This window comes from Agrilus planipennis, unplaced genomic scaffold, assembly GCF_000699045.2.
Source record: "Agrilus planipennis isolate EAB-ADULT unplaced genomic scaffold, Apla_2.0 scaffold9, whole genome shotgun sequence".
Classification (NCBI taxonomy): Eukaryota; Metazoa; Arthropoda; class Insecta; order Coleoptera; family Buprestidae; genus Agrilus; species Agrilus planipennis.
The window spans coordinates 1,416,715-1,442,984 of NW_020442467.1; the positions used below are offsets into that span (position 1 = coordinate 1,416,715).

A 26,270-nucleotide genomic window follows, 5' to 3' on the forward strand; every position below is an offset into this window, starting at 1 on the left:
ATTATTTGTTCCCGGTCACTCCAAAATTTTTTAGACGGTAAAACCTTCACCTCAAATGAGGAGGTCAAAAACCTCCTCGATCAGTTTTTTGCCAGCAAAGACCAAAAATTTTTGAGCGTGGAATTATGCTACTACCAGAAAGATGGCAAAAGGTGTTGGACCAGAACGGTCAATATATAATTTAATAAAGTATTTGTTTATTATACGAAAACTGTCTTTCATTTCTACAACGAAAAACGAAATGACTTTCCGAACAACCCTATAATTCCTTAACCCCACAAAAAGAAATTTGCTTTTGTTAGGTCTTCTACTATTCTAATTGTCTGGTAATTATGTTCCGAAAAATTCACTTACTTGTTTTAATGTTAAAGATGATATGCTGTCTTTTGACTCATCCTTACGTATTTCGGAGTATTTTAAGAGCATTTTGGTTCATGATGAATCTAAAACAATATTTGTCTTAATTAGAATTAACAAACAAATATGTAAATTCGTTATTTTGAGATATATCTATGCAACTAATAGTAAAGCCCTGTATTGTTTTGGTTAGCATCTAATTAAACCTCTAATAGAATTGTCAAATATTGTATTTGACATTAAGGTAGCTGACACATAGTGATACTGTGTATCCACAAGGGAATACATAATTGTACATAAAAAATACATTAGTTTCAAGTTTCAACTTTGTTAGCCCCACTTTATTTATTCATTGTATTCATACCAGCCATTAAAGCAATCTTAAATTAGTGGATATTAACATATTATATAATTCACCTTATTCCTAACTGTTCTATTAATTTTGCGCATTTTCCTGGTAGGCTAGCAGCAGTACAAAATGCCAATTTTAACTATTTGTGAACTGTAATCTAATCTAGGTCTACCTCTACTCCTCTTAACTCTTGTTTCTACCTTTAATGTCTCTGACTAGCCCTTCATGCAACTTATCTCGCCTATTTCTTATTAACTTTCATAGAGTCCTCTGTTCTCCTATTCTTTCTAATACCTCTTCATTTCTAAAATTCTGGTATATTTTTTTATATTCGCTTTATATAAGAATAGTAAAAGTAGATGTAAATCACTCAAAAAACATATGTTAGCTTATGTACTACCTATAGATCTTCTAGAACAAACCCAATACCCATTGCTTTTTATGCTTTCCAAGTTTTATTATCAGAAAAATATGCAAACCAAACTTTAATTGCATCGAACGTAAATTGTTTATCAAATAACCATTCTATTGCAGATCGAAGAGGAGGCGATATATAGCATATAAAATAATGGATGTAAGTTTTACTGACAACTATAAATATATATGCAGATATTTAAAAACCATTTAATAAAAATTTTATCAATTGAAAATTTTCACCAATTTCAGACAAACCTGGCAAAGGTTTTGCTGAAATCTTTTTCATGCATATTTTTCCACACAAAATATGTTCAACACATTTGGTATCTCTCATGCAATTCAAGTTTATTATTATAAATAACAGCGGCATGAACTTCGTCATCCACATTTTAAATCTTCTAAAAGATTCAACATTCAAAATCATCAGTGTTTCAGTGTTTGTACGACTTGAATGCTAAACCAACATTTTTTCAATAATACATGGATTTAGTTTAAAATAGGTACTAACTTTTCAGGAAGAGGAGAGCTACATTATTAAATTGCATAAAAAAATAGTAAATGAAACCAATTAATAAGGAGAGAAACGAAATGTGAAGAATTGGTAGAAGAACCGAGAAGAAGAGTGATCAGATATGAGGAAAAGCTGGAAAATTAAAAGACGACGATATAAGGAAAGAGATATGGAGAACAAAAGATCTGAGAATAGGTATGAGAAACAGATATGACGAGGAAGGAGATAAGGCATTAGAGGAAATGAGAATCAGCAAGGGACAACTAATTGAATGGAAAAATAAAAGATTGAATGTAAGTAATATGATAAAGAGTAAATGAAGGAGAGGATCCAAGAAAAAAATCAATGTTCAAAATATGCAGAAAGGATGATGTGGGAAGATTGGCAAGATGACATAGGACCTGCATACTTAATTAAGAATAAGAACATAGAGATAATAGCAAGATTTAGAATGGGGAATGAATGTAATGGATGTATATACTGGTTAGAAGAGGAGAGAAAATGTATAATTTATGGAATTGAGATAGAAAATTTGAGACATGTATTGGAAGAAGGTATGGAGAATAAAACATTGAATAAGTGCAGTGAGATGATAGGTGTAAAAGGAGAGGGAGTAGGCATTTTTAAAAAAAACTTGAAAAAAGAAGGGAAAAAATATAGTGAAAGGATATAATAGGAAAGAAAAGTGGGGTAGGGGGGTTTAATCATAAAAAGTAGAAAGAAAATGTTTTGAGTTTTTGTTTTCGTTTCTTTTTTTTTTTTTAGTTACGTTTATCATCATAATAAGGTCGTCAGTCGTAAGACTGGACACGTACCTCCACTGTTTCCTATCCTGAGCTAATCTTCGCATTTCCCTAAAACTAGAACAACCCACATCCTTAACTATCTGCGAACAGTAATCCATTCTAGGTCTAGCTCTAATTCTNCAAAGACAACAAAATAAAAAAAGTGTAAATAACAGCAGAAACACAAGCGGTGGTAGAGACTGTAGACTATAGCCGCCCGTACGACTGGGTAATGTCGGATTCCCGAGGAAGATATCCTCGGACCTACCGAGTAAAACCCCTCTACCTCAGGCCGTTCTAGGACTATTTAGGTCTTCTTTAGCCGTATGTGTTTGTGTATTATGTAATTGTGGTTTCTATATTCTGTGTCTTTTTGTGTGTGCGTCTGTGTGTTTAATTGTGTTTGTGTGGATTTGCGTGTGTGTAAGTGAATGTTTTTAATTTAGACGGTTAGGGAGTTTCTTGTAATAATATGTGTATTCTCTAGGGAGTGATAGCCAGAAGTTTGGCAGGAGGGAAGGGGATCTTGTTTTTTGGTTTTCGAGTTATTCGTTGGGGATAAAGACATGAACTTTTCGGAGTATTTATAGGACAGGGTTGTTAGGAAATCTTAAAAATGGGCTTTATCTTTAGAAAGAAGCGCACCATACTATATAATAAGAAGAGAAACGAAATGTAGAGAAATCATAGAAGAAACGAGAAGAAGAGTGATCAAATATGAGGAAAAACTGGAAAATTAAAAGACGACGATATAAGGAATGAGATACGGAGAAAAAAAGATCTGACATGAGAAACAGATATGACTAGGAAAGGGATAAGGCAGTAGAGGAAATGAGAATCAGCAAGGAACAACTAATTGAATGGAAAAATAAGGGATTGAGTGTAAGTAATATAATAAGGAATATATTTAGAGAAATGAAAATTGGAGAGAATCTAAGAAAAATTCAATATTTAAAATATGCAGAAGGGATGAAAGAATGGATGTGGGAAGATTGGCTAAACTACATAATACCTGAATACTTAATTAGGAATAAGGATATAGAAATAATAGCAAGATTTAGAATGGGAAATGAATGTAATGAAAATAAATACTGGTTAGAAGAGGAGAGAAAATGTAGGATTGGTGGCATTCAAATAGAAAACTTGAGGCAGAAGGTATGGAGTATTGAATAAGTGCAGTGAGATGATAGGTGTAAAGGGAGAGGGAGTAGACATTTTTAAAAAAATCGTGAAAAAAGAAGGGAAAAAATATAGTGAAAGGATATAATAGGAAAGAAAAGTGGGGTAGGGGGGTTTAATCATAAAAAGTAGAAAGAAAATGTTTTGAGTTTTTGTTTTCGTTTCTTTTTTTTTTTTTAGTTACGTTTATCATCATAATAAGGTCGTCAGTCGTAAGACTGGACACGTACCTCCACTGTTTCCTATCCTGAGCTAATCTTCGCATTTCCCTAAAACTAGAACAACCCACATCCTTAACTATCTGCGAACAGTAATCTAATCTAGGTCTACCTCTAATCCTTCTTAATTCCTGTTTCTGCCTCTAATATGTCTCTGACTATCCCTTCATGCCTGAGAAGGTATTGACTTCCATAGAGTCCTCTGTTCTCCTATTCTTTCTAATACCTCTTCATTTCTAACCTTCTCTATCAACGGTATCCTTATCCTTTCAAGTTTATAGGTTAAAGAAATTATAAAAATGTGAATATGATTTCGTTAATATTCAGAAAAATTATTTTTGTTTATTTTTTATTTGTTATGTCAATGAAAGCAGGTAAAAATTTAGTTATTTATGTTTTTAATGTATGTAAAGATAAGTTTATATTGGTTGAATAAACGGAATATAAACCAATTGTACGAGATACATCTGGGATACAGAAAAGGACATAGGATACCATTCATCCAGAAAAAATAATAGGTATCGTTTTCGAGGGATAGAAAAAATTGGTTTTATGGGGTCGTGGATGATTTTTCACATGTATTAAAGACATCAAATCGAGCGAAGCCGTGGGGTAAAATCTAGTTTATTTATAATAAAAATTTACCCGTTTAAAGGCGCCAACACGTAGAATATGTCAAAAGCAACTAAACCTTTTCGCATANGTGCTTGTGATTAAATCATTTCCACGAAAGTACCCATTATATAAGGCATTTTTAAAATTATCAAACAGAGAAACAAATCTTAGATATTTTTTTTTAATATTGTAAGATATACCTAAGTATTCAATTTTCTTTATACATACATACAGTAGAATCCACTTATAATGGCATCGAAGGGAAACACGTCAAACAAAGCATAGTCTTAGAAAATAAACAACTTTCTATTTTGGTTAGTTATTTAGTTTAACAGAGAGAAAAACTACAAATTGTATATATTTATTAACAGAAAAAGAAAAAAAAACGATGAATTGTAACATCAATATACATAAGAAGGGCCAGAAAAATGAGCGAAAATATTATTAATCATTTGGGTCACTATAGCCGGATATGATTTCTTGAGAATCCGTCATAATAAACGATATGTCATTTTAAACGGAGTCACTATATATTCAAACTTGCCTACACAGAATTTAATATGAAAACCAAACTTAACACTGCAATTACTTCATATTAAGCGGTTGGTCAATATAGGCGGAGTCATAATAAACGAATTCCATTGCATATAGGAACATAATCACCTACTTATGATTTTTTAAAAATACTTTTGCAGAAAAGCTTCTAAACTATTCTAATTTCAACATTAATGCGAAAATTCATTTAATTTTTATCCACTACAAATTTCCTCAAAATAACAAAGTAAAATTGTTGATATTGTCACTCCCTAACTTAGTCCAATTTTGTTGTAGTATTTTCAGAATATTGAAGGGAATTATAGATATATACATGCATATGTAAGTACTTATATGTACTAATATTATACCGAGATATTTACAAAAAGTTAAGAAAATTAATTTTCTAAAATTTTCGAATGTCAAATATTGAAAACTATAAAAATGTATCAATAGCCAGTATACAATAAATTGTCAATTCTTATCATCATTTCCCTAAATCAGTTTGTGTATGAAAAACAAACTTTTATGATATCTAGTGCAATTGCAATTCCTTTGTTCGGCATGAAACTGTAAACACTAAGTAGCTACCTAATGAAAATTTTGATTTTTAAAAGTTTGTGCTATTTTCAAAAAACAAAAGGTTACACAAATACATACATACATACGCAGGAAATTATTCGTTGTATCTTTCAACGTAACTTCATACACGTATGTATGCAAATACGTCAAGAATCCTAACAATTGCCTCGTGATTTTTTTATGTGCCAAAATTAGAACTTAATTTCTGCGACTTGTTCACTTTAATTTCGTTGAAATTAGCTTAACGATAACTGTCAATAATAAAAACAAGCAATTTAAGAATAGAAATTCAATCAACCAATCAAAACATTGGTACCGGAAATATATATAAATAATAAATTTTATAACGTCGATAAAATGGAATTTCATCTTACATGGATGATCGGGGCATGTCAGTGAAAATTATTCAACATGATATGTTGGAATAGCACTTGACCCAATTGTTTTCGTGCTGCTGCAAAAAAATGTGGAATTACTGTATTAAAAGTTGATAATTTGCAAGATTATATAGAACCAAAACAAAAATATTAATGAAAGCAAAATGCTAGAACCACAAGTAGAGTGAGTTTAACTTTTCGTTTTTAATTTACCATGAATTTTAGCACCGAAAGTCCTGAAAATCAAGTAATACATATATATAGCGGCTCCAAATTTAATTCACCATTTCGAGGCAAAGCCTTGCTTTATTCTAAATAACAAGTAAAAAAAGTTGTCTCAAACCTCACAGTTAAATACTGCATTTGAAATTATATTACATAAAAAAAACTGGCTCAATTTCAGTTTTTTGCACATCGAAAGATGAAAGAGGAAGTATAAATTTTAAAAAATATCCTTAAATAAAGAGTATACTATTCGAAAAAAGTTCGAACTCCTGAAGCTATAGATACCTACAGGTCATTTTTAACTTCAAAAATTAGCTTGCCAGTTTTAACAGGTCGTAGTCTCGCAATGAAAATGGTAAAATAATATTGTATGGTTTATTGTATTTTTATATATTATCAATTTGGGTTTAGAAGAAAAAGAGGAACGCAGGAGGCCATTCTACAGTTTGAAAAACGAAAGAGTGCGTACATAGAATTAGAAAAAGTTTTTGACAATGTTAAATTGGACAAGATGTTAAATATACTTAAAAATATAGGGATGAGTTAAAGAGACAGAAGAGTAATACTTAGTTAGTCACTCAGTTAGAGCTGCAACGTACAGAAGTAAATATTAGGAAGGGAGTCAGACAGGGATACACACTGTCACCGCTACTTTTTAATCTATACATCGAAGACGCGATTTCAGGTTTTTCCTTTTATTTGTACCAAAAGACATGATTCTAGGTCAACGGGAAGTACCCTATAGATGCCGATTCCCTTCAGTGAAATATGTGACATAAACCATCGTACCTTTTGATTAAGTTGACTTCGAAGTTTCATTTTTTTCGCAGCTCCGTGAGATTGAAGGCCAGAGTATTTGATATTAATTTCAACTTGATACCTCCACGAGTTCCTGAGAAAAATGGTCTTGACAAACACACACACAGACAGACGGACAACGAAGCTATCCTATAAGGGTTCTTGTATCCATTTACGGAACGGAACCCTAAACAACTACTTTGATGTTTTCCATCTAATTTTTGAAACCGATGCATGTGTAATTATCGAAAAATTAATAATTTCGCAAAACTAATCATTTCATTTAATTAGAAATATTTCCTTTACCATAATTATGATTACTTTATTTTATGTCAAAGACAACGTAGCGTTAAAAATATTAAAAACTAAAACCCGTTTAAGAAAAATAAGAAGTAATAGTTAAACAAGTTTTTATGATTAATTAAAGAATAAAAAGATCAGTACCGTTTGATTAATTCTTTTTCAAGGTACATGGTGCATGGTATGGTTTTAGTTATTCACTAAAGTAAAATTGTTCTATCCATTATTAAAATTGTAAAACTGTGTCATGAGTTTATTGCAAGGCTTTCAAAAATTCCGGATACTTTGATTATTTCGTGTTGTGTAAAATTATACTAAATATTTTACATTGTAAAAGAGCATATAAGATGTTGAGATGGACTTAGCTACATATTGTAATGTTCGTGGGTTTAACAACTATTTATTTACACTAATTATTAAAGAACTTAAAAACACTATTAAATTATTACTAAACTTAGGTTATGAATTATTCTATTTATTTACACTACTGTTGATATATCACTATTCACTGCGCTATTTATTTCACTTCTATCACTGTCAATTTGTTTCTGGATTCACTTCTGCAACGGTCAATTTATTTCTTCCCCTCTCGGCGATCTTCTCTTCCTTTAAATACTCTTTTGTTTACTTTCTGGGACCTTCTGCAAACATCCGGATAGTTTATTATTTTCTTTGAACTATTTAACGGCTTTCCCAGAACGTAGGTACGACACACACATTTACTAATACGGCGCACATGAAGGAAGACGCCCGCGGCTAGTCGGCGAATCGATAAGCCGTTCACGCACACGTGTGCCGGATCGCACACAAACACGCTCGGGCTCGCTACAATATATACTTCGGCCGGTTATTCGAGAATATTGTTCTATAAAGACGCAGAATGATCTCGAATAATCGAGAGGAACCTAAACCTAATAAACGGCTGCTTAGATTAGACGGATTAGCATTTCAGCTAGTTTCCAATATTTATATGCATGCATAAAGAATAAGAAAAAGAGAAACTGCAGTTTTAAAACAAGAAAATAAATTATTTNACCAAAAGACATGATTCTAGGTCAACGGGAAGTACCCTATAGATGCTGATTCCCTTCAGTGAAATATGTGACATAAACCATCGCATCTTTTGATTAAGTTGACTTAGAAGTTTCATCTTTTTCGCAGCTCTGTGAGATTGAAGGCCACAGTATTTGATATTAATTTCAACTTGATACCTCCACGCGTTCCTGAGAATAATGGTGTTGAGAAACACACACAGAATGACAACGAAGCTATCCTATAAGGGTTCTTGTATCCCTTTACGAAACGGAACCCTAAACAACTACTTTGATGTTTTTGATTACTTTATTTTATGTCAAATACAACGCAGCGTTAAAAATATTAAAAACTAAAACCCGTTTAAGAAAAATAAGAAGTAATAGTTAAACAAGTTTTTATGATTAATTAAAGAATAAAAAGATCAGTACCGTTTGATTAATTCTTTTTCAAGGTACATGGTGCATGGTATGGTTTTAGTTATTCACTAAAGTAAAATTGTTCTATCCATTATTAAAATTGTAAAACTGTGTCATGAGTTTATTGCAAGGCTTTCAAAAATTCCGGATACTTTGATTATTTCGTGTTATTATACTAAATATTTTACATTGTAAAAGAGCATATAAGATGTTGAGATGGACTTAGCTACATATTGTAATGTTCGTGGGTTTAACAACTNTACAAAAAAAAAAATTACTTGACTAATTCATCTGATTTAATCTCTAGAATCTCCTGCTCTTTATGAAATACCTTGCATTTTCTCTAGTTTACGATATACTTATTTACTATACTACCAAAAATACGACAAACAAGATATGTAGCAAGCTTGTAGGAGGTGATAGGGCGCTATAAAACAATAAAATTAAGTAAATATTTGATGCTCCGAAAGTCCACCGTTTTTGAGAAAAACCTATTTGAAAGTACCGTCAAGAGCCAGTTCGGCCCTGGTAGAATCCCGCAGGGAAATACTACATTGGAACGCCGCATCCGATTAGCTGCTAACTAGTAACACTCGTGTATTTTTGTACGCATGCGTTGTTAGTTATTTGTTAGATTTGATTAAGTGTGATTGACGATGTTCATTTTACAGCCAACCTTGTGTATATCTCTGTTCATTTAACGTTGTAGACGTATTTATGTAGTTAGTGGAAGTCATTCGCAGTGTGTCAATGTCATAGGTCAGTGCATAATAGTATTATTGCAATGACCTATGCGTGAGTTCCTTGACGCTGAATTGGACGTATGGATCCTGTACCTTGACCGGCGCGTCTAAATCCGCTTGCTACTTGTTTGGAACTTGCCTTTGGTTCAGATGTCAATTCACACCCGGAGGGAATATCGTACAGTCACATTAACAAATTATCAAAATCGTTCAACCCAGAAATATAAAATTTTGCCCATACTATCTGAGTGTTTTTTAAACATTAAAGATTGCACTCGATTTTCAACATTTAAATTGCGTTTGAGCAGTCGATTTTTGTTCTTTTATTAACTTATTTTTGTTATCGCGCCTGTCTACGCTCCCACGCGCCATTTCTAATTTATGAAAGGGTTAAAATCTCATACAAATGGTGTAAGATTTATCGCCAAATAATACATCTATATAACCTCGACCAGATCATTTGTATATATACTTACGTATATGCAATGTTTATAGTTTTGGGATCGCTATTCGATAGGCATACATGCAACATTTAAAAATAGATGACTGGCTGAACCAAAGAAGAAAGAATCTTCAAGTGTCAATGTTTTGTACATTGACGCGCCCCCTGGTTTTACGCACCAAGAGCACGGGTTGGATTGCCGATGATGGAGTGACAGTAGCAACAAATCTTCCTCATTAATTTGAGGTTATCTGTAGTTAGGGCTGCCATCCGTCCAGGATTCCCCGGATTTGTCCTAGTTTGAAGGACGTCCGGGGGCCGTCCGACAGCGGTTTTTAAAAACTTTTGACAACTAAGGAATATTTTTGACCAAGCTTAGTCCTGNGCTTTCAAAACATTTTACAACTGAAGTTTTCAAAAAATCATTATTATCACACTGTGTTGATTCTAAAATGAAACGTTTACGATGGTGTTTATATTTTTTATATTCTTTCATTTTAACTTTATATTTTGTACTAATGATACTGGGAGAAATATCTAGAACTAGATATACCTAATATGTGAACTGAATTTATATATTCAGTTTACATATAAAATGTCAAGGAATGTTCAATGTGTAAGGGCTTTCTTTGTATAGGAAATACCAAACATAGTATGGAATATAACCCGTGTCCTTTTTTGAAAGGTATTTGTCACATTCTGACAACATTCGCAATTTTGTTTCAAAAACAGCCGCATTGACTTCTCAAATGAAGTTTTGGTTGAAGAATGTCTGGTTGCTTAAAGATGATTAACAACTATTTATCAGCCCACTGTTCCTTAGCTGCCCTGCACTAAATTTATCTATCCTGCTGTTGTATTTTCACCTTTATATTTGCTACCCAGGGTTTCCTAAATTCGTTGTTCTTCTAATATTGTCATCGCATCTCTAGCTAAACCAAACCAAAAAAACCTAAACCAGAAATGGAAAACTACGAATTGTCTTGTCAATACTAGATCAATCTTCAGGTGTCAATGTTCTTTACATTGACGCGCCCCCTGGTTTTACGCACCAAGAGCACGGGTTGGATTGCTGATGATGGAGTGACAGTAGCAACAAAGCTTCCTCATTAATTTGAGGTTATCTGTAGTTAGGGCTGCCATCCGTCCAGGATTCCCCGGATTTGTCCTAGTTTGAAGGACGTCCGGGGGCCGTCCGACAGGGGTTTTTAAAAACTTTTGACAACTAAGGAATATTTTTGACCAAGCTTAGTCCTGNGTTCAACACAGGCTGTTAAGCTTCTGAAAGAGTTTGGGGATGCTAACTTCCAGGTGCCTTTGCAACGTGGGATTACATTGGCAGCAGTGTATCGACGCTTATAAAAAGACTATTTTGAATAATTTTAACGATATGTACTGATCTAATCAATAAATTCTTTTTAACAGACTCGGTCTCATTAATTTAAGTTTGAAAAATGTATTTTGCATACCCACTACCAAAATAATATATACTCTTTTTATTTACCTGCTCATTGGGTATTTACCCGGCATTGAAAGTGCGCCATTTAATTCCACTGACGAACGTTTAGCCAAAATGTTTAAATGTAGTCTATTAGATACAATTTACACGTTGTACGTAATATGGGGNTCAAGCAGAGTGAGTTGATTGGCAAAGTCTTCAGCCCCGACATGGATTATATCCATTACGGCTTTACTATAATTACGAATAGCATTCTGCGATGTATGATTCGGCAAGCTTTGGCTTTTTGCATGGACAGATACCGTTGAAAAAGTACTCCTGCAAATATTTTCGAGAAGACACGCGTTCAGGAAAACTCATCGAAAAGATTAGCACAATTTTACGAAAAAGAGTGGAGTTCGCTTCAATTTCTTAAGAAAACGGGGGCAAATAAAATATACGATATAAAAATAAAATTCGCTTTTAAATTCTTGAAGATGAGAATGAGGAATGTTATTTTCTATTATTCTCTTGAAAAAGACAAGTAATCCTGTCAAAACAATCGTATAGTTTAATAAATACGTTCTAATCTTGAGACATTTAAAAGTGAATTTTATTTTTATATTGTTTCACAAAATTCGTAACTAATATACTTTTTAAAAAACTATTAATTAAAAGAACATAATTTTGAATGATGGTTTTAGATCAACTAGAAAAAACTGATTTCAAATAGAGTAACGCAACATACAGGTTTAGAACGATTCTTGGATTTCTTCGATTTTTACACTTAGGTATAAATATGTTTTCATTTTTCTTTTCTTACCCTAAATTGTGATAGGTAAAAGGAGGAGGTCCCGGTCCGCCATCTGGGGCACTATGACAAGATATCTTCCTGATGCGAGCATTTAAATCACATGTTTGAAATTCAGTCACTTTAGACGACTTAAAGTAACTATTAGATCCATCGAGAGCATCATTAAATTCATCTTTACATACATCTTCCTACAAGTGTAAATAAAGCATCTAACAATGATAAGTACATTCATCATGGACCTACATAATTTACATATTCTAATGTGCTAATTTATAAATTTACCGTACTGATCTATACGCAATGTATCAATAACTACGAAAAGAACGTTTGAATTCTTAGTCAGAAAGGGCCCCGAACAATCCTTATGGAAAATCAGGTGCAGTCAAATTCGCTGCAATCGGAGGTATTTATGACATTCCCATAAAAAGTTTCATGGGTGCGAGACCAAAAAATAAAGTTTCTGAGCCATGGATCAAAGACTACGTCACAAAAAAAGGAAGGCTATGACCTTTGCATGGATTGAACACTACATTAATAATATAATAAGTTAATAAGTATCTGAATTTAGATTTAGATACATTTTTACCAATCCCAATATACTATTACTTGGAGTTTACCTGTGTTTGTTATTTTTATTACTATATGTAAGAGGTTTAGTTAGTACTTACTAATTGTAAGTCTTGTTTATAACGTTTGAAATGGCGGTTAAACGTAGCGAGATTTTAGTTATTTAACTTTATTTTGGCGGATGTGTTGTCGTGACCGTGTATTTATGTTGGCAGCATTGCAATATTTGAACTTTCAGAAGGGTGTCGTAAACTACACTTTTACCTTTATTTCTATTATTTGTAATTCAAACATAAATACGTAAACAGGGTGAGTCACTAACCCGAAATCGGTCATTCATTCACGTATACTTCAAAATATAGAAAAGTATTTCAAATAAAAGTTGTATAGAGTTACGTGGATAATAACCTAACAATATTTTCAAATATGGCGGTTTCTGGTTATACCGGAAATGCACAATAACTTCGTTACTTTACTCCCTACTAAAAAACAATGTCAGTTTATTGGCACTAATTTATATATCTCAGAAACGAAAGGATAGAAGTTTCCGGTTTTCATATTCCGTTTCTGGAAGAAATTGCCTATCATCTACAGGTATTAGATAGACACGTATATTATAAATAGGATGATATTTATCGGTGACAATATTCACAATTTTTTTTTTAACTAAATGCCATATTTTTTCTCATACAGTATAATGCAAAATTAAATTTTCTTTCGACTGATATAGGGGTGTTGGTATCTGTGACCAGCAGTTTTTGAGAAATTTGCATTTTTTTTGAAATTTTCAATAATATTGTCTTATCAAGTGAACNAACGAGAGGTTACAAAGAACTCCAGCAACGGCAACTCAAAATTTAAAACATGAACAAATGAATAACTTTGGAATGATCTACTTACGTGATTGAATCTTCGACTGAAGGCAACTACGTTGGGTGCTGCAACCAGTTTGTTCTTTTTGTTCCACGAACAGCTGGTCAACTCATCAGGTTGAATGGCAAGAAAAACGGGCAGATCAAGCAGAGTGAGTTGATTGGCAAAGTCTTCAGCCCCGACATGGATTATATNTGCCAAATCCAAACTAACCTATCAATCAGTCTGAAATTCGTTTTGGCGCGGTTTGATAGATGGCAGCACACGACGACAAGACCAATTTCCCACAGGAACATCCTCTGTCTTCAAACACGGGTACTTATTGAACCGCCCTCGTACAGAGATAGAAGAGTAATACTTAGTCACTCAGAGCTTCAACGTACAGAAGTAAATATTAGGAAGGGAGTCAGACAGGGATGCACACTGTCATCGCTACTTTTTAATCTATACATCGAAGACGCGATTTCGGATTTTTCCTTTTATTTGTACCAAAAGACATGATTCTAGGTCAACGGGAAGTACCCTATAGATGCTGATTCCCTACAGTGAAATATGTGACATAAACCATCGCATCTTTTGATTAAGTTGACTTAGAAGTTTCATCTTTTTCGCAGCTCTGTGAGATTGAAGGCCACAGTATTTGATATTAATTTCAACTTGATACCTCCACGCGTTCCTGAGAATAATGGTGTTGAGAAACACACACAGAATGACAACGAAGCTATCCTATAAGGGTTCTTGTATCCCTTTACGAAACGGAACCCTAAACAACTACTTTGATGTTTTTGATTACTTTATTTTATGTCAAATACAACGCAGCGTTAAAAATATTAAAAACTAAAACCCGTTTAAGAAAAATAAGAAGTAATAGTTAAACAAGTTTTTATGATTAATTAAAGAATAATGAAAATTTTGATTTTTAAAAGTTTGTGCTATTTTCAAAAAACAAAAGGTTACACAAATACATACATACATACGCAGGAAATTATTCGTTGTATCTTTCAACGTAACTTCATACACGTATGTATGCAAATACGTCAAGAATCCTAACAATTGCCTCGTGATTTTTTTATGTGCCAAAATTAGAACTTAATTTCTGCGACTTGTTCACTTTAATTTCGTTGAAATTAGCTTAACGATAACTTTCAATAATAAAAACAAGCAATTTAAGAATAGAAATTCAATCAACCAATCAAAACATTGGTACCGGAAATATATATAAATAATAAATTTTATAACGTCGATAAAATGGAATTTCATCTTACATGGATGATCGGGGCATGTCAGTGAAAATTATTCAACATGATATGTTGGAATAGCACTTGACCCAATTGTTTTCGTGCTGCTGCAAAAAAATGTGGAATTACTGTATTAAAAGTTGATAATTTGCAAGATTATATAGAACCAAAACAAAAATATTAATGAAAGCAAAATGCTAGAACCATAAGTAGAGTGAGTTTAACTTTTCATTTTTAATTTAAGAGTCAGTCATGCCATGAATTTTAGCACCGAAAGTCCTGAAAATCAAGTAATACATATATATAGCGGCTCCAAATTTAATTCACCATTTCGAGGCAAAGCCTTGCTTTATTCTAAATAACAAGTAAAAAAAGTTGTCTCAAACCTCACANGGCTTTCCCAGAACGTAGGTACGACACACACATTTACTAATACGGCGCACATGAAGGAAGACGCCCGCGGCTAGTCGGCGAATCGATAAGCCGTTCACGCACACGTGTGCCGGATCGCACACAAACACGCTCGGGCTCGCTACAATATATACTTCGGCCGGTTATTCGAGAATATTGTTCTATAAAGACGCAGAATGATCTCGAATAATCGAGAGGAACCTAAACCTAATAAACGGCTGCTTAGATTAGACGGATTAGCATTTCAGCTAGTTTCCAATATTTATATGCATGCATAAAGAATAAGAAAAAGAGAAACTGCAGTTTTAAAACAAGAAAATAAATTATTTCTTTTAAAATACTTAATTGTTATAATTTTCTTTTAATGATTTCTAGAGAACGTTAGGAACCTCGGACAGATCAATCATATCATGACACTTTTCTGTTTATAACAGTTTTCTAATATGTGGAGAATTACAAAAAAAATTACGTGACTAATTCATCTGATTTAATCTTTAGAATCACCTGTTTTTTATGAAATACCTTGCATCTTCTCCAGTTTACGATATACTTATTTACTATACTACCACAAATACGATAAACAGGATATTTCCGAAATATGTAGCAAGCTTGTAGGAGGTGATAGGACACTACAAAACAATAAAATTAAGTAAATGCTTGATGGTCCGAAAGTCCACCGTTTTTGAGAAAAACCTATTTGAAAGTACCGTCAAGAGCCAGTCCGGCCCTGGTAGATTCCCGCAGGGAAATACTACATTGGAACGCCGCATCCGATTAGCTGCTAACTAGTAACACTCGTTGTATTTTAGTACGCATGCGTTGTCAGTTATTTGTTAGATTTGATTAAGTGTAATTGATGATGTTCATTTTACAGCCAACCTTGTGTATTTCTCTGTTCATTTAACGTTGTAGACGTATTTATGTAGTTAGTGGAAGTCATTCGCAGTGTGTCAATGTCATAGGTCAGTGCGTAATAGTATTATTGCAATGACCTATGCGTGAGTTCCTTGAAGCTGAATTGGACGTATGGATCCTGTACCTTGACCGCCACGTCTAAATCCGCTTGCTACTTGTTTGGAACTTGCCTTTGGTTCAGATGTCAATTCACACCCGGAGGGAATATCGTACAGTCACATTAACAAATTATCAAAATCGTTCAACCCAGAAATATAAAATTTTGCCCATACTATCTGAGTGTTTTTTAAACATTNCGTCACGATAACAAATGCGCACCCGATTCAACAAGGACTTATTCACATTCATTAGCACATTTCCATTGACAGTACGAAACGTAGTTTGGTGGTTCTTTATAAACTAATTCCTTAACGTTACCCCACAAAAAGAAACTTGTTTTTGTTAGGTCTTCTACTATTCTACTTGTCTGGTAATTGTGTTCCGAAAAATTCACTTACTTGTTTTAATGTTAAAGATGATATGCTGTCTTTTGACTCATCCTTACGTATTTCGGAGTATTTTAAGAGCATTTTGGTTCATGATGAATCTAAAACAATATTTGTCTTAATTAGAATTAACAAACAAATATGTAAATTCGTTATTTTGAGATATATCTATGCAACTAATAGTAAAGCCCTGTATTGTTTTGGCTAGTATCTAATTAAACCTCTAATGGAATTGTCAAATATCGTATTTGACATTAAGGTAGCTGACACATAGTGATACTGTGTATCCACAAGGGAATACATAATAATTGTACATAAAAAATACATTAGTTTCAAGTTTCAACTTTGTTAGCCCCACTTTATTTATTCATTGTATTCACTTTATTCATACCAGCCATTAAAGCAATCTTAAATTAGTGGATATTAATATATTATATAATTCACCTTATTCCTAACTGTTCTATTAATTTTGCGCATTTTCCTGGTAGGCTAGCAGCAGTACAAAATGCCAATTTTAACTATTTGTGAACTGTAATCTAATCTAGGTCTACCTCTACTCCTCTTAACTCTTGTTTCTACCTTTAATGTCTCTGACTAGCCCTTCATGCAACTTATCTCGCCTATTTCTTATTAACTTTCATAGAGTCCTCTGTTCTCCTATTCTTTCTAATACCTCTTCATTTCTAAAATTCTGGTATATTTTTTTATATTCGCTTTATATAAGAATAGTAAAAGTAGATGTAAATCACTCAAAAAACATATGTTAGCTTATGTACTACCTATAGATCTTCTAGAACAAACCCAATACCCATTGCTTTTTATGCTTTCCAAGTTTTATTATCAGAAAAATATGCAAACCGAACTTTAATTGCATCGAATGTAAATTGTTTATCAAATAACCAATCTATTGCAGATCGAAGAGGAGGCGATATATAGCATATAAAATAATGGATGTAAGTTTTATTGACAACTATAAATATATATGCAGATATTTAAAAACCATTTAATAAAAATTTTATCAATTGAAAATTTTCACCAATTTCAGACAAACCTGGCAAAGGTTTTGCTGAAATCTTTTTCATGCATATTTTTCCACACAAAATATGTTCAACACATTTGGTATCTCTCATGCAATTCAAGTTTATTATTCTAAATAACAGCGACATGAACTTCGTCATCCACATTTTAAATCTTCTAAAAGATTCAACATTCAAAATCATCAGTGTTTCAGAGTTTGTACGACTTGAATGCTAAACCAACATTTTTTCAATAATACATGGATTTAGTTTAAAATAGGTACTAACTTTTCAGGAAGAGGAGAGCTACATTATTAAATTGCATAAAAAAATAGTAAATGAAACCAATTAATAAGGAGAGAAACGAAATGTGAAGAATTGGTAGAAGAACCGAGAAGAAGAGTGATCAGATATGAGGAAAAGCTGGAAAATTAAAAGACGACGATATAAGGAAAGAGATATGGAGAACAAAAGATCTGAGAATAGGTATGAGAAACAGATATGACGAGGAAGGAGATAAGGCATTAGAGGAAATGAGAATCAGCAAGGGACAACTAATTGAATGGAAAAATAAAAGATTGAATGTAAGTAATATGATAAAGAGTAAATGAAGGAGAGGATCCAAGAAAAAAATCAATGTTCAAAATATGCAGAAAGGATGATGTGGGAAGATTGGCAAGATGACATAGGACCTGCATACTTAATTAAGAATAAGAACATAGAGATAATAGCAAGATTTAGAATGGGGAATGAATGTAATGGATGTATATACTGGTTAGAAGAGGAGAGAAAATGTATAATTTATGGAATTGANATCAGTTTTTTGCCAGCAAAGACCAAAAATTTTATGAGCGTGGAATTATGCTACTACCAGAAAGATGGCAAAAGGTGTTGGACCAGAACGGTCAATATATAATTTAATAAAGTATTTGTTTATTATACGAAAACTGTCTTTCATTTCCACAAAAAAAAAAACGAAATGACTTTCCGAACAACCCTATATTTACCTGCTCATTGGGTATTTACCCGACATGCGAAAGTGCGCCATTTAATTCCACTGACGAACGTTTAGCCAAAATGTTTAAATGTAGTCTATTAGATACACTGTAGTTTATTTACCCGTTGTACGTAATATGGGGCAGCGTGTGGAATTATTGGTCCCCATGCAACCCCCTAATAATGCTGCAATATTAATGTATTACTATGTTCATTTTTATCATAAACTTAGTAATAGTGCATATAAGAAGAGACATGACGGTTCAATTTTTGGGAAATTATCGTCAAAATGTTAAGTTAAAAGCATACTAAACAAAACCATGGTTGACAATGAGTTATAATAAAGAGAGTGGTGCAAATAAAAACAAGAAATAAACGATTTCCTATTTAAAATAAAGTATTGTGTACCTATCAAATGAAAATCGAAGGTGAATCGTGTGGTCTGTTAAAAAGCATTAAATACATGAGTATTATCATCCATCATCCACGTTTTCTTGTGTGATAGTGTGCTTAAATATTTTGTTTTTTCGAAATACTCAACAATTATACCAATGTGTATATCGCATCACGATTTAAAAAAAAAATGTTAATTTTTATTTTGCATTTTTTTCATATTTTTATCAATGTAAAACAATCAACATTCAATTAAGTATGTGATATGTACTAATAACCTTTAAGTACTTACAAATTGTTTTCCCCATATTTTCTTTTTACTGATAATACGTAGTCTTTATTAAGTATCTGGAAAGTTGCTATTAGGCAAATCATTTGGTTGATTTGTCACAGCCTACCAGAGAAGAACGAACTCTTTTTTCTGTTGTAATTAGCCGGGTCGAAGACCTTTGCTTTAAATGCCAACCTACATACTAATTGCTCACTCGATTGCCAAAACACAATTGAACAACAGACAAATTAACTAACGAATCTTCATCTTTTAAATTACGGAGTAATTAAGTGAATGTTTACTGATAATACTAATAGCATTATCGATTAATTTATACAACGCTTTTACAGTATATATTTTTATGTATAAAATGTGTACGGATATCAAAAAGTTAAACTGTACTAAGACGACACGTAGTATGTCAACGCAGTACTATTGATGATGTCCGCAGTTACTGACGAAACGTCTGAACCAAACAGCAGCAGCAGAATTATGATCACGGACTCGTTGTCTAACCTTCAGCCCTGGTCATAATTCTGTGATTCCGATCAAAATTTTAAAATCAATTTCAAAACACAATATGTACAGTAGTATCGAAGGGAAATGATAAACACGTCATACTAAGTGAGCGTTATACAAAGCATAGTCTTTGAAAATAAACAACTTTCTATTTTGGTTAGTTATTTAGTTTAACAGAGAGAAAAACTACAAATTGTATATATTTATTAACAGAAAAAGAAAAATTGTAATATCAATATATCAGCAAAATAAGCGAAAATGTTATTATTAATCATTTGGGTCACTATAGCCGGATATGATTTCTTGAGAATCAGTCATAATAAACGATATGTCATTTTAAACGGAGTCATTATATCCAAACTTTCCTATCGAGAATTTAATATGACATTCAAAGTTAACACTGCAATTACTTCATATTAAGCGGTTGGTTAATATAGGCGGTCATAATATACGAATTTCACTATATTTGCAGTGGAAACTGCAGTGCAGTTACTTCAACCTACTCTTGTGTTTACTATTTAAAAGAATAAAATCGGGCGTACCCTGTCATCCGTTTCCTTCAAATTGCGTCCTCTGTTTATTCGGTGAAAGTTTTTCTTAAGGATCGGAGCTGTTTTTAAATTTGCCGGGGTGTAACTGTAGATGNTATTATGTCAATGTTTTGCCCTCCTTCAAGATGAATTGGTATTCTAATCAGGATAAGGTTTTAGATATATTATATACTTACAAAAATTTAAAGATACTTTTTTAAAACTTATTAATATAAAAATATTAGGTTTCAAGGATTGATGATGCTTGTAAGTGACTTCAGTAAAATAAAACCCGATGTATCGCAGAGCACGATACTTACGCCTTTGCTATTTTTAATTTATATAAATGATGTGCTGGGTGTTGTTCCTGTCGGAACAACAATATCGTGTGCGAAAACTAAAGTAAGGCTCATATGTCTCACAAACCCAGTAAATTTTTATAAAAGACATCGACAAGTTACGCGTTTCAATCCAATTTTAATGCATCACTATGTACACACAAGTGATACTATCGTATGTTGTCTTTGTCAATACATAATTTCGAAAGTTCGCGGCAGTAAATACGGAAGAAAAACAAGACATAAACGATAAACATTCATTAGTTACCACATTTTACCATATTCCGAGGTTATCGACTTTCCTTCCCTGCTAATGTTACACTTCCTGTCTACTTACTTACAATTAGACATGTGTCTGACAGACGGGGAACCGTGCTCTAATTAAGATTTCGTTATATCTTGTTAATACTTTTTACTTGACTTCATAAAAGACATTTACTTAACGCAGGAAACAATGATACGGTGATAAATTGCTTTGTTCTTATTTTCAACTTTTGAGTAAAATTGCAAAATTTAGAAATTGCGTTACGAAATAGGCTGATTTCGGTAAATAGAAAACTAACATACATTTTAATTACAGTACTGTATGAATTAGCCCATTTCATTTAAACTTCTTCTTTTTGGAACCCCTATCGAAGATATTCCAACAGATTGGTTCTGGATAGAAAGGAGTGAGAGTGCGTGTCCAACAAGTCTTTAAACTGACGACCCTAAGATTCTATGATGATGAGGTAAAATAACAACACGTCTAGACAACCCACAGTTAGGCTGTTTTGCCAAAAGCTGGGAATATTTACAGTGGAGCAGTCAAGGCATAGCGGGACTCTCTCAAGAATAAGTCTGGAATTTGGTAAGGATCTGAATCAACAGACACGTCGATAGAATGAGGCCCAACTCCGAAATGTCAGTGAACTGCACCAGATTGACATTTCTCGAAGCAGGAAGTAAAGGGTTACCTTCAAATAGTGACTCAATGGTATGGACACGAACAATCATGATATGTTAATAGACATCAAAGCCAGTTGGACATCAAGGAGCATCGTAATTGGAAAGATGTTAGATTTGCGCAGGTTATTCACAAACTCGCAGAAGTGCTTTATGTTTGAGTACACAACTGATTCAGTCCTCTCTACGTATCTTCTGAACAAGTAGTCGGCGTAGAAGAGATGATGCTTGTCGACGAATCCGGATAAATTTCAAGTGGCACTGTGGAGATCTAGTTCTCTTGAAGGCAGTATGGATGATCAAACAGATTAGAAGATGACCGTCTCCAATGTACCACAGAACTAGTTGAACACAGTTGAGATATGTGTCAAGATTCAAAGAAGGTAGCATGTTCCGCACAATAGTGTTCAGAATCATAAGAAAATTGTCATAGTTGGCGGCTTTGAAATTCCAAAATGTTCGCTGCAGATGATGTCTGCTCAAGTCGATCAAATCAGGAATGACAATGGACGGTGGAGGGTGGAAGAAGTCAATTGGAATATAATTGTCCAAGAGATTGTGGATAATACGCGGAACATGCTTCTTTGAGTGTTAATTATTCTACCACCAAGGTAATTAATGTTGTTGTATATGCAGCAACGTCATTGCGCACATTGTATATCAACAAGATATCGGCAATGCAAGCAGTAGCCCCGTGTCATTCACCCAGGTAATATCTGAGATTGGAAGTTGTTGAGGTAGCTTATCCAATGTATAGGGTTGTTCGGAAAGTCATTTCGTTTTTTCCCGACAGAGGATTTAATTGTATTCTTTTGCACCTAACTTCACATTTAAGCCGTATAATTTTTAAATGCTTTGAGAGCTCATATAGCAAGGCTTGTGTGTGAAAAATTCCAATTAATTCTACGCAGTAGTTTTTGGTTAGTGCCCTTTTAAATATGGAGAGCGATAAGCAGCATTTTCGACATATCTTACTGTTTTACTACAGAAAGGGTAAAAATGCTGTTCAAGCCAGAAAGAAATTGACTGATGTGTATGGAGAAGGTGTCGGGAAGGCCGGGTGAAGCTAATAAAGACGCGATAAAGGCATTAGTTAATGTGAACCGGCGAATAACAACACGTGAGATCGGATTGAGGTTAAATTTATCAAATTCAACAGTTTATGACCACTTGAAAGGCCTGGGATTATCCTCGAAGCTCGATGTATGGGTTCCCCATGTTCTCACAGAGAGAAATCTGTATCGCCGCATTGATGTCTGCGATTCGCTTCTCAAACGTCACGAAAATGATCCGTTTTTGAAGCGCATCATAACTGGGGACGAAAAATAGGTTGTATACAACAACGTCAAACGCAAGAGGTCATGGAGCAAAAAAGATGAACCCGCTCAAACCATTTCCAAAGCCGATTTTCACCAAAAAAAGATGATGCTGTCTGTTTGGTGGGATTTTAAAGGAATCGTGGAATTATGCTACTACCAGAAAGATGGCAAAAGGTGTTGGACCAGAACGGTCAATATATAATTTAATAAAGTATTTGTTTATTATACGAAAACTGTCTTTTATTTCCACAAAACAAAAACGAAATGACTTTCCGAACAACCCTATACATTGGATACTCTCATGTATTACTGATAACGGTGTTGGAGAGTAATAGGTGCCTAAGGTTGATTGGCCTGCCTTGGAGTTTGCATTCCACAATCAAGCCCTACAACTGTAATGTTTTTATCGCGCCCTGCTATCGGTATGTCCCCTCCTTTTGTGCCACTAGGTCGATCATACCGGAAGATAGTGAAGCCATCCAATTCAACTTCACGGTCAGCGTTATGATCATGCAGCCAAATTTCAACTACGATAGGAACGTCAAAAAGTTAAGCGCAGCAAATAGCCGAAACTTGTCTGATATAATTCGTAGTCCACGTGCATTCTCGTAGAATACGAAAATGGAAGACTGTGAAGAGGAAGGGGGAGAGTACACCCTGTCTAAACGTTTTCTTGGAAGGTGATTATAATAGAAGTACCGTAAGAAGAATTTGATTGTGAGATTTTTCTCTTCAACTTCAAGCCGAAGCTACCTCACGGATTGTTGTATTTCATCTGGGCTAATGTAAGATCGTTTTTCACCAAAGAAAACAAAGCTGTTAAGAGCTGTTTAGATCTTCAAAATTCCATGTACATCCACTTAGGAGGTACAGGGTTTAGGATGTCCATTCAGCGAGCAACCAAAATGGAAAGACAAAATGGATTATTGGAACGTTCTGATATTCGTTACTTAGTCTGAAGGTCATTTTTGCCTTCCACAGGACTGAGATTACAAACTACGTTTTTCGCATGGTCATTCCGATTTTCAAGCTCTCCAAGTGGAATTTACTTTTTGAGTGGAGATATGTCGTGAGAAGCCACACACTTCGCTATCTGAACTTTTTTTTAAGGAACCAATTTCACTTCTAATGCAACTAAGGACTTCCGGAATATGTCCACTTCTTATCAAGCCTAACTTCTAGCTATATGGATCAGTCTTCTACGAAATGTTAAAAGTCGGTTTTGGAGAGTAACTGTTGAGAATAAAAAGGACTGAGACTCAAACAGGATGATGCCCAATTAGCTACCGACAACATTATAAGTAGACCTAAAGAACGACGACGTTTCTTTAGTGATTCGCAACAAAAAGCGAAGGCTGCCCTGGCCAGCTTTGGCAGATGTTCTGCGCAAGAAAAATGAGGCATTTAGTTGCCTTTTTTTGCTGTGATTGATATCAGTATCGCAGATAGGGAATATGACAGTATTGGGCACAGTTATAAGACAGTATTAAACATTCAACTCATACGGTGATTTTTTTTATAGGATGTGGATTAAAACTTGAAATAAAATTTTTCTGTACCTATGTCGTTACTTTTACTTTTTGCTATTTTATTTTTTGAGTTCCTTCTCTTTTTTGGACGACTGGAGAATACATACATACAACAAGTATACAACATAATATTTACAACGAATGCAATCTATTTGCCGCGAATGCAAAAAACTAATAAGTAATAACTTATTTCCGTTTTTACCGGATGCTGCTATAATTAAGTAAGTAAACGTACATAAAACAGCCTGTAACCAAACAAACTTTTTAAACTGGATTGTGTAGATACATATCTACTGCTTACTAAAGGAACACAAACATTTTTAAAATTATTACAGACTCGAAAGTACCTTCCTACACGTACAATAATACGATTGAAAATGTTTTAAAAGTAGGCAATGAATTAAAGCAGCTGTGATGGCAGAGAATAAGCAGATGGTGTTTACAAGAAGTTCATCATTTTAACCCGTTAACATGTGATTTTTATTAGAGAGAGACACCTGACTACGAAGCCGGATTGCTGACGATCATGAAGCATTGGAACACTCAAAGACGTTAAAATATTCCGTCTCAATTACACTAAAGACCACTTTACTGTTCCGATTTAATAACGCTAATAACATTTTATCATACCCTGGAGCCAAGACATGTTCAATTTTCCTTTTAAATTAAAACGAGGTTTGTAGGTGAACTAGTTTGTTCTATATTTTGATATGAAATGGTATTAACCAGTAACTACTCCAAGCGTAATTTTACGCATTAAATAAAATTAGACGCAAGGTTATGATTTAGAGAAAACAAAAACAAACGCGGTACTCTTGAGATGAAACATTAAAAGTGATATAACAAATAGCGAAGTAAAGAAAGGTAACCTAAATAGGTTTGCGGCATACCTAATTTAAAAAAAGAAAAAACTGATATGTCATTTTGCACAATGTTATAACGATAACACTAAGGAATCTACAGAAATATACTGTAAAACAGGAATATGTAATCAATTATTTGAATGCAAAATTGTTTCAACTTTGACATAGATGACGAGCACTTTTTGAAATTATCTGATGGTTCGTATTTAACCGCACGAGCTTATAGGATATGGTTTGCATTTTAAAACTGATAGTTTTCACTTGAAAAAGGCTATGAAATATTTAGTTAGGCTAGGTTAAGTTTCACCCAATTTTTTCTCATTAGTGGATAGAGTTGGTTAGAAATGAAGAGGTATTAGGAGGAGTAGGAGAACAGAGGACTCCATGGAAGCCAATAAAAAAAAGGCGAGATAGGTTGGCAGGACACCTTCTCAGACATGAAGGTCTAGTCAGACATATTAAAGGCAGAAACAGCAGTTAAGAGGAATAGTAGTAGACTTAGATTAGATTACTGTTCTAAAATAGTTAAGGATGTGGGATGTTCTAGTTTTAGGGAAATGAGAAAATTAGCTCAGGATATAAAAGAGTGGAGGTGACTGTCCAACCAAGTTTTAGGACTGACGACTTTATCATGATGATAAGTAAACTGGTGCCAGGTACACGGTAAACATCACGTTAGTCGTAACGTGCTGAATATCTATCACTTTTAAAACAAAATATTTTTACGTTTATATACTTTACAATAAAGTATCTATACACAGTAGTCATGTTGCGGATGCAGATTTTTTGACGTCGATAAGGAATTCTGAAGACTCATATCCGCGGATGCGGATGAGGATCTTAAGACGTTTTAAAAAAAATCGGATGGGGACAGAAATAAAATCAAAAATAATTTTTAATTTTTTAATTAAACAATTAAATATT

General features: G+C 33.6%; 1 protein-coding gene across 1 annotated transcript in view; it reads right to left on the minus strand.

The window, feature by feature from the left end:
• LOC108736940 (ras-specific guanine nucleotide-releasing factor RalGPS2) overlaps positions 1 to 16,711 on the minus strand; it is a 22,933-nt gene extending 6,222 nt beyond the window's left edge. The window contains exons 1-2 of the mRNA XM_025981218.1: positions 16,640 to 16,711; positions 13,606 to 13,791 (exon numbers count right to left, since the gene is read on the minus strand). Of these exons, the coding sequence (XP_025837003.1) occupies positions 13,606 to 13,791; positions 16,640 to 16,711 (258 nt within the window). The remainder of the gene's footprint in view (positions 1 to 13,605; positions 13,792 to 16,639) is intronic.
• Positions 16,712 to 26,270: the final 9,559 nt, after the last annotated feature.